At 49.8% G+C, this 13,089-nt stretch overlaps 1 protein-coding gene across 4 annotated transcripts in view; it reads left to right on the forward strand.

The window, feature by feature from the left end:
• The window catches only part of LOC136115085 (WD repeat-containing protein 7-like), a 61,364-nt gene extending 48,903 nt beyond the window's left edge, over positions 1 to 12,461 (forward strand). For all 4 annotated transcript variants that reach the window (XM_065860958.2, XM_065860957.2, XM_065860960.2 and 1 more), the window contains 5 exons: positions 441 to 590; positions 1,216 to 1,298; positions 3,334 to 3,433; positions 8,948 to 9,052; positions 10,646 to 12,461. In XM_065860958.2, coding sequence (XP_065717030.1) covers positions 441 to 590; positions 1,216 to 1,298; positions 3,334 to 3,433; positions 8,948 to 9,052; positions 10,646 to 10,849 — 642 coding nt within the window. In that variant the 3' untranslated portion in view covers positions 10,850 to 12,461. The remainder of the gene's footprint in view (positions 1 to 440; positions 591 to 1,215; positions 1,299 to 3,333; positions 3,434 to 8,947; positions 9,053 to 10,645) is intronic.
• Positions 12,462 to 13,089: the final 628 nt, after the last annotated feature.

The raw sequence follows: 13,089 nt of genomic DNA on the forward strand, positions 1-13,089 counted from the left end.
GATTATGGAAACTTCCAATAGGATGTGTAAAATCCTGCTTTTTCTGGGCAATGCAGACAGGACCACATTAAGTATGAGTTAAAATGGAGTGGGGACAGAGCCGCAGGGGTTGGTGTGGGCTGGGCACAGTCTGGCTGAGCCTGAGCCAAAGCGATAGGGTGGGCAATATTCAGTGCCCAGCCAGAAAAGCCTGTTATGAAGCAGCTATCTAATACCTAAGGAAAGATGTAATCAAGACCCGGGCATTCCCTTACCTTGGCCTTTAGTTCAGTGAGACTCAGAATGACGTAAAGCAGGTAAGCCCTAGTTTGCAGACTCCACCAAGGGTGACCATTAGTGGCTCCACTGATGATGAGGAACGATCCCCAGATCTCCAAGTGAAGCAGAGCATCATGCACGGTGCAGACCTTCTGCCCATGACCATTGTCCGCTGTCTGCAGGTGCACAGACACACGGCCCTGGCCGCCAACACGCAGTCCCAGCAGAACATCCACACCACCACCCTGGCCCGGGCGAAAGGGGAGATTCTCAGAGTCATCGAGATCCTCATCGAGAAGATGCCGACCGACGTGGTGGACCTGCTGGTGGAGGTGAGGCTGTGCCGCCGGCCCTGCTGGGGCTTCCGTGTCTTGTGGAGTTTCCTTCGTGTGGGCCGCAAACCTTTCTGTGCACGAAGAGGATTTGATTTATGCTGCCCAGCTCATTTTTTGAACTCTAAATGTTAAAATTGCATTAAATTGCACTAAACTGCTTTGTTGGGGCAAAACCCCAAGCAAGAGAACTTGCTGGAGCTCGGGGGTGCTCGTGGCACTGGGGATCCCGTGCATGGTTGATCTGGCACATTCATTGGCGCTGATGGATGCTGTTGAGGAACGGTACAAATGATGTGACAGATCTGTAACGTTGATACTGATGCCCAGAGGCCCTTTTCAAACCAGAGCTACTTGTAGAGCTCCATCACTGATGTTCACTGCTGGTTTGTTGGTTTAAAGCTGTTTATGGGTGCTCTGAATGGTTCCCGTTATCAGTAGCATTGCTGGTGTAAACTCTTCTCACGTGCAGGACAGTTCTTGTTTGTTTTATCTCAGTTATATTTGAAAGTTGGATATCAAAGATGCAGTCAGGCATGGAAATTCTCTATTTTTGCTAGTTAGAACTTTTATTATGGAACATAAAATACTGTATATCAAATGACTTTAACTTTTTGTTTCCAAGGTGATGGACATCATCATGTATTGCCTGGAAGGGTCTTTGGTTAAGAAGAAGGGTCTTCAGGAGTGCTTTCCAGCCATCTGCAGGTGAGAAAACCGTGAGGAAAGCTGCTGGGTCACCAGCAGGATGTGTCTCGTTCTCAAGAGCAAAACAACCTTTGGCACGGTGCTTTCCCCCGCAAAGCGGAGCGAGCGCTGCTGGTCACGTAGAGCTGCCCCGCACACCCCAGTGTGCCGAAACGGCTCGGGCAGCGTTGAAAATCCGCCATTCGTGGCGAGAGGCAGCTCGGGAAAGTGACAAATAGGAGCTTGCCCAGAATCTTGGGGCCGGGGAGGGCGGTGCCGCCTCGTGAGGCGCTGCCGGTGGCCCGGTGGATCACCGCGCACCCAAAGGCACGGGTGGCCCCGGAGCCGCCTCCCTCGCTGACCCACAGTGCGATTTCACCATCAGCCGTTCTCTTTGTCTTGGGCTCATTCTGCCACCCCCTGAAAATGAGACTTCAAATAGTAAAATGTGATTTATAAAATGGGAACACTTACAGTATCTTTAGACTGTGATAAATATCCCAGTTATACCATTAAAGTTGTACAACCAATAAATTATAATAATCATCTGTCGACCGTTACCTTTTAATTTAATAAGCTATTAAAATATTTAATAGTTTCAAGAAAAGAAGAATGATGTTGTTGACAGGTAGTCCACTGACAGAGGTAATCTTCCTTCTTCCCGGTACTTTAAAAGGCTTACCTTAAAAGAGAAATGCAAGGCTAAGTGGGAATTAATGCAAAAATCTCCTTATTCCTCTTGGATTTTTATAGTGATATGTCCTCTTAAAATTTTGTTAGATTACCAGTAATATTTCCTATTCTACATAGTTAGAGCCATTGTAAAAATGATACAGCACCCCACCCTTCAGCCCAATGGAAATGTTCATTGGATTTCAGCAAATGGTTGAATCTCTGGAGAGGTTCCAAGGGGAAGCACTTTGCCATAATCCCGATGGTAATTCTTTTAATACCCCAGCTCTTTCTGCCGGGCCGAGGTTGGGTATTTGCAGGGTTTGGAGGGGTCAGGGTCCGTCAGCTCTTGTGGCGATGCTGGTGGTGCCCAGCGCCTCACTGCGTGGAAAGGAAAAGTAATGAGAAGTGAAATAGTCCTGAAGCCTGTCAGAATTGTTATCCAGAACCCCTCTGGCTGCTGCAAGATACTGGAATTTGAAACTAAGATTTAATTTAGCCATGATGTTAATCAACAGGCTCTTTCTAATGAACATTTAACATAAAGAATGAGGCTAAAGAGCTGACAACCGGATGTCAGCTTAAGGAGTAATTAATTCTTTTAGAAAATTGCACCCAAAACCAGCTGTTTCCTTTAAGCTTTTTTCCCCGCACCCTCTGCTGTTGTGCAGTCTGGTGGATCCCTCTTTCCCAGAGCAATCCGGAGCCAGCGTGTGAAGGCCGTGAGGAGCGAGGGCAATGCCGTTTGCTGGCCTGCAGCAGCACCTGCTGCTCTCCTGTGCTTTGGCTCTCCCGTGTTGCAAGGTCTAGAAATTCCTTGGATTTTGCTATTGTTCGAGTTCAAACTGGTGCCTGAATGTTAAGGACTATCACATGCTTCAGTTCCTTTTCACCTGCAGGATGTTATTAGATAAGGGAGTGCTGGATAAATTCTCGTTTTGCGCCCCCCCGTGCCAAACAAGCATGTATGAGTTTGTGTATTTTTCCCTATGCTTGCTCTCTTTCTTTCTCATTTGATTTTCAAGGAAAAGTGCTTTGTAGGGTGTCAGGATTGCCTGGTTTAACATTTGCCATCCAGCATTGTTGTGTTCCCCGTACACAGAACAGGCACGGGGACACTCGGGGACCTGGTGATCATCGTGTGGTTTACTCCCAAACTCATTGGAGAAGTCGAGCACTGTGTAATAGAAGTAAATAAATGTGATGTGATTCTGCAGAACGTATCAAACACCAGTTGGCTTTGTTAGTCGGATGCCACCTATGAAAACTGGCGGTGGATGGGTTTTTCAATCAAGCTCTGTTCCGACACTAATCACGCGATGGCGTTGCAGATGGATGTGAACCCCCCGGTCTCACCTGTGACTCGCTCTCGTGTCCCACGCAGGTTCTACATGGTGAGCTACTACGAGCGCAGCCACCGGATCGCGGTGGGAGCGCGGCACGGCTCCGTGGCGCTCTACGACATCCGCACCGGCAAGTGCCAGGTAAAGCAGCCGGGACGCCGGGGCAGCGCCGCGGGGATCCCCGGTTCGGTACGGAGTTCCCGGGGCTGGGTGGGTGCACCCCTGCTCTGAAACACACCATTTGTATAAGTGGTTATAGCAGTGCACTTACCTAACAGAGAAAATCCACCAAGGGCTTTGGTTTTTTCCTAAAACTCCTCCCTACAAGATGCCACGATGCTTACGTTTGAGGTACTTACGCTTTTCTGACGTCAAATAAGATCCAGGTTTTCTTACGGGTGACCAGTGCCCTAGGAGAAGATAGACTTACAGGTCATGTTGAAATGAGCACCTGGAGTTAAAACCGTTTACATGACCAAGTATTTGCCGTATCTCTTCAGAGAAGTTCTCTGGTAACATTCTTTGTTATTCCTTGTACTGCGTGATCAGCTCCTTGAGTTTCAATGGTCTTTATGTAAAGCTTGGACACAATATCTGTATTTTGGATCTGCCTTATTGTTGTGTGTGTGTAGCCGTGCATTTTTGTTGTGTTTAAAAGACGTTACCGTTAGTCCTCAACAAATGTGTGCGCTGTAGAGCAGGTGGCGTTTTGTGCTGCGGATCCGCAGAGCACCCGCTGGGCTGAGCACGGCTGTGCCCAGATTCCGGGCTTTCCTTCCCAAATCTGGCACCTGACACCTTTGTATGGGATGTTCTGGTGGGTTTTGCTTAGACAGATGTCCTCTGGAAGCTCAGATGGCCAGATTTATTTTATAAATAGCTATATAATGCAGGCAAATAGGAAGTATGGACTGATCTATGTTGTTTGAGCTTTAGTCACTTGGATCGTGATTTATTAATGAACTATAAAAACTGCTGAATATGGAAATACACTTTGGGGCTCCTGCGATAATTAGGGCAGGCTCCTTTGCACATTTTATTATTCTTTATAAGATCTGAAAATTAGGAGTGTGCTGGGTACATGACTATTAGGGGGCAACGCCATCTATTGGATACAGGTTTCTTGTTCCAAATCCGATCTTGTAAGTTCTTCTGTTTCTCAGCAGCAGATTCCAGGCTGCTCAGGAGATGTGAAATAACTTCAGGGTTGTGTAGGAGGAAGTTTTGAAATGGGGAAAAAGCTGAACATTTTTAACATGCTTTTATTCAGAAGTGAAAGCCTTTCACAATGGTTATCAAAATGCATTAATTGCCCTGGTGTGCTTGGATCAAGCGTGAGTTGAGACACGGATCTGTCCCCACGCCAATATAGTTCTGGCTGTTGGGGTCTCACCCCAAAACCAGCAGAAATGCTGGCTAAAGGGAGAGATTGCTTTTGTGTGGGGATGTGGGCGTTGAGTAATTCATGATGATCCAATGTGGGACCTTACCCGGTGCGTTACAGCGTCGTTGCGCTGCTGCGGGTGAAGCTCAGGTGTTGGGTTTCGCCTCTCGCAGCCATGCTCTGAACACGCTTCCCTGATTTTCACACTGCAGGTGACACAGGGTGCTGGTGATCTGCTTGAACAAAAAACGGGGAGGCGTTTGAACTGCATCGATAAGGAACAAAACCACTTTCTAGGTGGGGTTTTTTCCTCCCAGCACATTTCTATTTCGCTTTCAGGAAAGGCGGTTGTATGTACGGACTGGAAAATGACACCGAGTGATTAATAGAATGATGGATGCCAAGGATCACCTTTCTTAACAAACCATAGATCAACATTTATAGATGACAGGTTTTTTCCAGTGAAATTTACAGTATTAGTATCAGTTATTTAACAAGGTGTCAGTTATGAGTACAGCCGGTAAGATGGTAGCTCAGCACCTGAGTTACCTGCGTTTGTGCCGTGCTCTTGGCTCGCGTTACCGCTTTGTGCGGATGTGCCTGGTAACGTGCGCTTCTTCCTAATGCCTTTGAAAGAGAGGTTGTAACTGCAATATGAATATTTACAATTGCTAGACTGTTCTACATGAAATCTCACTTTCAAGGAAATATCTTATGTCAGGGCTTTGGGACTTTAGTTAATTGTTAAAGCTTTAAATTGGGCTTAAAATTGCAGCCTTTTTTATTGTATTGTGAGAATTCAAAATACGTGGTGGGGTTTTTTTACCTCATTTTTAGGGAGAGATTAGGTTCTCTCTCTTTTTCCCTTTTCTATCAAGTCATGTATTCAGTATTTTCCAGGCTAATAGGCTACCAGGTGGTTTCACATTCTTCACATTCTAAGTTCCTACTAATTATCCGTGCCTTGGAGGAGATTGTGGGGAGGAACGCTCTGGAATACTTTGGGTTTACGCTGACAGTGTTCATGTTATATTTATGTAAAGGTTTCACTAGCATCAAGTTGATATGAAACGTGCCTTTCTTTGGGAGGAATTGGTTTGGTTTGGAAAAGCAAATGATTTTGTTGCCATTTATTCTGTTGTCTGAAGAGGAAATGCAGCAGTTTTAAGCCAGATTCTGAAGATACCTGGTGGCTGGTAGAAATCAGTCTTTAATCTTGCACATCAGTTCTACTTTTGCTAGGAAATAGACACTAATTCTCATTTTAATCCTCCAGTGTCTCCGTGTGCATCTCGGAGGTCGAGACTGAGATCTCGACACGGGCAGCACAACGCAACAGGAATCTGCTGCGGGAAGGGGAGCAGGGTTGGTGCTCAGACAATGACCTGCTTGGCCATGTGGGTGGTGGCAGGTTTGCTGGGGTTTCAGTTTCTGGAGGATCTGCTGGGTGCTGGAAGGGAGGTGTGTGGCTGGATCACCTCTCCGTCCCTCCCGGGGAGGCGACGTTCAGCCTGCAGATCGCTCACGCCATGCTCAGAAGTGAAAACCCGGCACAAAACGCTTGCAACCTCGTTCTGTGCCTTACTTCTATTTCAAAAATAAATTATCATAAGAAAAGCGCTGAATAAAGCTAACAGCTTGGATAGAAAGGGTGCTCTGCGATTAACCTAATGTATGTTTTTATGCTTTTTTTCATTTATGTGGGTGATCTCATCCCACTTTTATTCTGGAAAGCAGAGAGCTGGCTGTGTTTAAATAGACAGGTATCGCTGGCGACCTGTCTGGTGTTCCCGTTTGTGTCCTTTCTCGCTGCCCTTTCCCGAGCGAGCTTCTCCCCTGGATCCCGGCTGTGTGCGCATCCCGGAGGGCTTTGCGGTGGCCGGAGCGCCGCGGTCCCCGGTGCCGCGTCCGAGCTGCCCTGGCGGCGCGCCCCTGCCGCGGAGCGTGAGCTTCATCAGCCGCGCAGAAAGGTGCAGGTTGCATCAAAAACTTCCATCCTCGCAACCTGTCGACCACAATTTGCTGATGATTATTGATTATTTCGCAGCCTTTCGCTCACTCTGGCACCGCGGCCAGCCTTGATATACAGATAGGGCTGCAGTCCAGCTAAAATAAGACTCCATCTTGATAATGGACTGAGATGAGATACTGTTATTTGATAAAGATAATTGATGTTTCGCGGTGAATTGGAAAACAGTTGTGCGTGCGGCAGAGCTGCGGCCGCTCCGTCTGCAGACGTGGCCTTTGTTGACAAAACCCCATGGAATCCGTGCACTGTGTGAGCCAGAAATCACGCACCCGCACCCAAAAGCACCGCTGGTAATTCTGCAGCCACGAGGAAGTTTCTGGAACAGGTACGCGGCTTAGTGTGCTGGTGCCCCTGGACATCTCATGTCCTCTGCTTGGGATGCTCTTGGTAATTTGTTTCAGGTGAGCTGGCATCCTCAAATCTGTCTCTCTTTTGAAATGTATACATGGCATTTGAATTTGGCCAAACGCTGCTTGAAAAGGTTGCAACTTGTCGAGGGGAAATAAGGCATAGTGTGGGTGTAGATGTTCTTCCTTGTGCTGAAGTTTTAGCTCGTTAATTTACAGCAGGCTGTGTGCTGGTGCTGTGGCCCTGGGTCCTGGTTGACTCAGGTATCTCTCACTCGTTGCAAGTTCTTTGCCCGTGTTCTTTTAGTCCTGTTCTAACCTTTGTAACCTGTAGTGAAGCCCTAAGCGGTGGCAGCGAGCGGGGTTATCGGGGAGACAAATGTCAAATAATAAAGGCAGTAAAATATTAGTATGTCTCAATAGGGTGTGTAGGTTACTTTATCAACTTGAAGTGTGCGTTTTAGTAAGTTTCTGAAAATGGAATTGCCGTGGTGATACGGCGTTTGTTTCACATCACCTGTAACAGTTCAGTGCAGGGTTTAGGGAACGCCGCGCTCAGAACGTGGCTGTCACCGGCTGGTCTGCCGTGCCTGGGGACTGCGTGGGGACAGCGCGGGCTCTGCCGGGAGCGTCCCCCGTGAGAACGCGGTGGCTGCGCCGGCGCTGCCGCAGCTGCAGCCGCTCCCGCGCTCTGCCCCGCCACCGAGACCGAGACCTGCGCTCCTCGTTGCGTGCGGACGGAGCCGCTTCGGAGCAGCAGAGCTGGGGGCAGCCGGTCCAAAGCCATCCCACAGAAAGCACGTTGGGCCGCGTGTTCTCCGCTGGCTCGTTAGCGCTGCGGTTCGTTAACGCAGCGTTCAGGAGTCCCAGCACCAAATGTCTGGGTGCAAGCAGAGTATTTGGAATGAGCAGCACTAATTTGGTTTCGTTAGGCTTACCCGCTGGCCTCGGAAGCACGAGATGAGCGTTGTGAAGTGCCTGTTGACGGAGTGCACTGAAAAATAAATCTTGGCTTGAAAGGATTAGCATCAATTAGAGAAGCACTTCCTTTAAATAACAAAGCAGATTAATTCCCTTAAGGATTGTACTTATTAGAACACATTTTCAGTAGTAAAAAGAGCAACAAGTGTGCTAGTACTATTGATTTTTCTACCTTTGTATTACCAAAACATATTTTATTGACAAGTATTACTTGCTTGTTAAGTGCTGAAGAGTTTGATGGGTCCCAGCATTGGATCACCTAATTAATTGCCTTTTCAAACTTTCATCCCAGGTTGTGGTGATTACATTACAGGGGCAGGTTGGAGTTCACATGCCTTTTGCATTATAAACAAGAGATGAGTATATTAAGGGGTTCTTACTCTATGCGGCCAGCTCCGTCTGCAGCCCCGAGCCGGTCTTCGTCTCCGGGAGTGCCGGGGATGGGTGTAGCGCAGCTGCTCCTGTTGTCGCAGCCGGCTTTGCTGAGCGGGTGTTGCAGAGTATGTGCATATGCCTGACAAACCACTTTGGTGTAACAGCTGAGTTTGGCGGGGATTGTGTTCCTGCGCTGATTTAATTCCATTTTACTGACTGAGCAGCTATTAGAACTCTTAGGATGAATTGTCGTGGTATTTAGCACCTGACCAGCCGTTTCCACGGCGTTTTCCCATTTGGGTGTCAGGAGGAGGTGTTCTCTGTGCTGGGCACGAGTCCCGCGTGTGACAGGGCTGGAGACACAGCTTGGGAGGCATCTCTGCGTCAGGTTTAATTCTTCGTGCCGACACTGCCCTCCCTCAGCCTTCCACAGAGGGTTTCTGGAAGCCCCCGTGCTCGTGTGTCTGTGGTTACTGTGCTGGGCACCGTGGCGGTGCCGCGTGGTGACCGCTCTGTTTCTCTTCCCGTTCCCTCCCCAGACCATCCACGGGCACAAGGGCCCCATCACGGCCGTGGCGTTCGCCCCCGACGGCCGCTACCTCGCCACCTACTCCAACTCCGACAGCCACCTCTGCTTCTGGCAGGTAAGGCTGCAGCCCTCACCACCCCGGTAATGGTTGGGGATCGGCTGTGCACGAGGAGACGCTGACAGCGGGGAGCCCCAGGTGCAAACGCTGAGCCTGAACCACTCAGGCCACCATTTTGTGAGGTATCTAGGGGTTTGTTGTCTTTAAAAGGTGAGCGATCATTTTCTTGGCAACCTCGCATCGGTACAGATGCTTTTTGTCAGCTGTAGGCTGCTGTCTGTATCCTCTAAGCAGGATTTTTTTCTTCCTTCAAATGGCTTTAGACTTAATTTGTTATTTGGAAGCAGCCGATGTGATCAGGCGATGTGCGCTACTGCAGTCTTTGAGTCTTACAGTAGCCAGACTATAGAACAGAACTCAGTTATACCCGTAAGTACCAGGTACGCTCTTTAACGTGCTTCCCCAGTTTCTGTGCCATTCAGTAATTCTACAGGTGCTATAAGAAATTAGTAAATGATTACCCATCGCTGTATCGTGCGCTTTCTGAGACGGTAAATGAGAACAGCAGGAATCTTCATCCATCAGCTGTGTTTGTTCCATTTAAGTGCTGAGGGAGAATCTGGGAAGCAATCAGACCAGATCTTTCAGAATTGGCAGGAAAAAAGTCGGGCATGACTTGTAAATCGTGATCTGCCGCGCTCCTCCAGGTGTGTAAATGTGCACGCTAAAGCGGCTTTTGCATAGAGAGTTAAATATTCTTACACATTTAGCTTTAAAATGTGACCTCGTGCGCTAGTGATTTTTCCCTTCTGTGTTCTATTTGGCACTATTATTAATGCAGGAAAATCAGTAGCATTAGTCATCTTAAAAGGGTTATTACTCAAGATGATTTAAATTGTGAAAATGTCAGTGGTGCTCACACGCTCCCTGCTAGAGATGCCGTGATTTACACCCTCTGACACCGCGCTGCTGCCGAGAAGAGCCGCGAAAAAGTAATGGCTCGTGCTCTGTCCTGATCAGAATTCAGGAGGTGGCGGCAGCAGCAGCAGCAGCAGCAGCAGCGCGCCCGCAGCGTCCCCGCTCCGCCCAGCCTTCCCGGGGCGCTGCTCCGAGGGCAGGGTTTGTGCCTCCTGCTGGGTCAGATCAGAGGGTCTCGTTTGTTAAATGGTGGAGCTGCACGGGGCGCATCAGCGGTGCCTGGGCTGCTTCACAGCAAGCCGGGCTCAGGAGGTCGCTTCCCATCGGCCCTTCAGCCACCGGGCAAGGAAAAGCTCCCGCTGTTGGGCTTTCCTGTCCGTACCCACCACGACTGCTCTTTGTTCTGCGCATCTTCGGCTCTAGTGTTTTAGTGATTTTGGTAAACGCCAGTCTAGCATAAATACAATCTCATTAATATTTCACAGTTTTCCCTGAAATTCTGAAGGCGTACGCTTATGTTCAGCATCCTTTAAAAACTCCCCCAAGCAGCGCAGTAAGGTTGAGCGCACAGAGTTGGTCAGGGCTTCCCGTGTGCCCGGTCGTGCACCAACAGGGCATTAAACAGCACAGCTGGCCCAGCTCGAGCAACATCGATTGTCACGGTTTGGGGTGGCGAGGGGACGCTGGGGTCCAGGGGGATCCAGGCAGGGGCTGACGGTGCTGTCCCTGCAGATGAACACGTCTCTCCTGGGGAGCATCGGCATGCTCAACTCGGCGCCCCAGCTCCGCTGCATCAAGACCTACCAGGTGCCACCGGTGCAGCCGGCGTCGCCGGGCTCACACAACGCGCTGCGCCTGGCGCGGCTCATCTGGACCTCCAACCGCAACGTCATCCTCATGGCACACGACGGCAAGGAGCACCGCTTCATGGTCTAGGGGAACCCCTCGTCATCCTCATGGCGCACGATGGCAAGGAGCACCGCTTCATGGTCTAGGGGAACCCCTCGTCATCCTCATGGCGCACGATGGCAAGGAGCACCGCTTCATGGTCTAGGGGAACCCCTCGTCATCCTCATGACACACGACGGCGAGGAGCACCGCTTCATGGTCTAGGGGAACCCCTCGTCATCCTCATGGCGCACGACGGCAAGGAGCACCGCTTCATGGTCTAGGGGAACCCTCACTGCCGCGGCGCTCCTCGCCGTGCCCATGCTGACACCAGTGGTTCCCTTGCAGCGGGAGGATGGGGACGGTGCTGGGGATGGTGCTGAGGATGGCTCCTGCGCAGCATGGAGCAGCGGGACCAGTGTTGCCATGGTGGCATCCTCGGGATCACCCCGGCTGTGCCAGCGGCCAAATCCAGCCCCTTGCTGGATGTGGGTTCTGCCGCAGCCCTCCTAACCGCACGTTTCCTTGGACACTCGCAGAATGTCAGTGTTTACCAAAAAGCCCGTGTTTACATGTACTGTCTCCAGTGAGCACTGAACGAGGTGGAGCCCTGGGGTGCCGGGGGGCTCCGTGCCGGGGGTTTCTCACCCAAAGTCTCAGTTTCCGAGGACGGGAAGCGCTGTTGTGCCCGGTCACTGTTTGCTGTCGTCTGCAAGAAACAGTCCACGTGTACATAACAAAAAAAGTCTCTCTAAGGTGGAATAGCAAACTTGAAAAAAGGAGTATTTATATATAAGGGTGTTTTTCTTTACCAATGCAGGTATTTATTTAAAAAAAGAAAAAAGATAAAAAGCGTTTTCTTCCTAAAGCCGCTGCCATTTGTGCCGGGAGGCGCGGGGCAGCGAGGCCCCAAAGCCGCGGTGGCACCGCCGCGCTGGCCTCGCGGGGACCGGGGCAGGACCGGGGCGGCACAACCGGCATCGGCGGGGACCCTTCTGGCCGGAGAAACGGCGAGAGGTGAGTTAGTGGGGTGGGTGTGTTGGTACCTGTCCTGTGCAACGTTAGCTCTGACTGTGTTTCCCTCTTACATATCTCATTCTGTGAAATATTTAATAGTGTGCAAGTGTGCTGCTTTATGCTCACAGGAAAGAAAAAGATCTATAAAATACTATTTTATTTAAACATATTGATGTATATGTTTGTATAGCTTTTTCTTTGCTGGTTTTGTCTGAAAAGCTCACCGAGGGCGGCTGTCTTTACATAATAGAGTGAAAATGGTACTTGTAGAATCTTCCCTGCCCCAAAAAGGAATAAATGAATTTTAAAAATGGCTTCTAAATCTAAAAAACATGGATTTTTTTAGATGTCTGTGTAGTACGCTGTACATGGAGATGAGATTGACATCCGGAAGACACATATCTGCTTGCTGTTTAAAAATAATAACTATATATAGAAAAAGCAAGAAATGAAGACCATTAGGAATGTTTAACACAAACTGCCGTCAAGCTTCATCTTCCCTGCGGCGGGAATGTGGTGTACGGTGGAGAACTCTGTAGTACAGTATCAGGGTCTTTTCTAAGTGAACTAACGCAACGTGCATGTCCATTGTGTTCATACAGATGTATATGTAACCCTGCAGATTAAAAACAAATTAAAGAGAGGGTTAAGAGAGAGTTTTAATCCGCGGACCGAGACGCTGTGGTGGAGCAGGGCTGAGGTACCTGTACCGCGGCTGCCGTGGCCTGGGATCCTCCCGCCGGCTCACGGTGCATCTTGTGTGTGCGTGTGTGTGTGTGTGCGCGTGTGCGTGTTCATTTTCCAGCCGAAATGCAGCCGGGATCCCACGCGTGCCCCTTGGGGCGCAGAGCGGGGCCGGGTCCGCTCCCCGCAGCCCTGGTGGGGGACGCTGGTGTGCTGAGTGTCACTGCCCCGCATGTCCCCACTGTGTCCCTGTCCTGCCGTGCTGCTTGCACCCAGTTGAGCCCAGCCCAGCCGGGGCGGCTCTGCTGAGCCCGGCCCAGCACCCTGTTGTCCCCCAGTGTCATCTTCAGTGTTCTGTCGATCCTCTGGTCCTGCGTTTGGGCTTGTCCTTGTAGATGTGGAGACGTATGTGGCTTCATTGGCAGTTTACAAGCAAAAGGTGACATGATGAGGCACCTGTGTGACAATGTTGTGATGACTGAGGTCCCCGCATATGTGAATGGTTCATGTGTCAGCCTCTCCAGCAGCTTCTTGACAAATCCGCTCCCATCCTCTCTGTGAATTAAACCGCCCGGTGTAAATATGCT

The sequence above is a fragment of the Patagioenas fasciata genome, chromosome Z (genome assembly GCF_037038585.1).
Source record: "Patagioenas fasciata isolate bPatFas1 chromosome Z, bPatFas1.hap1, whole genome shotgun sequence".
NCBI lineage: Eukaryota > Metazoa > Chordata > Aves > Columbiformes > Columbidae > Patagioenas > Patagioenas fasciata.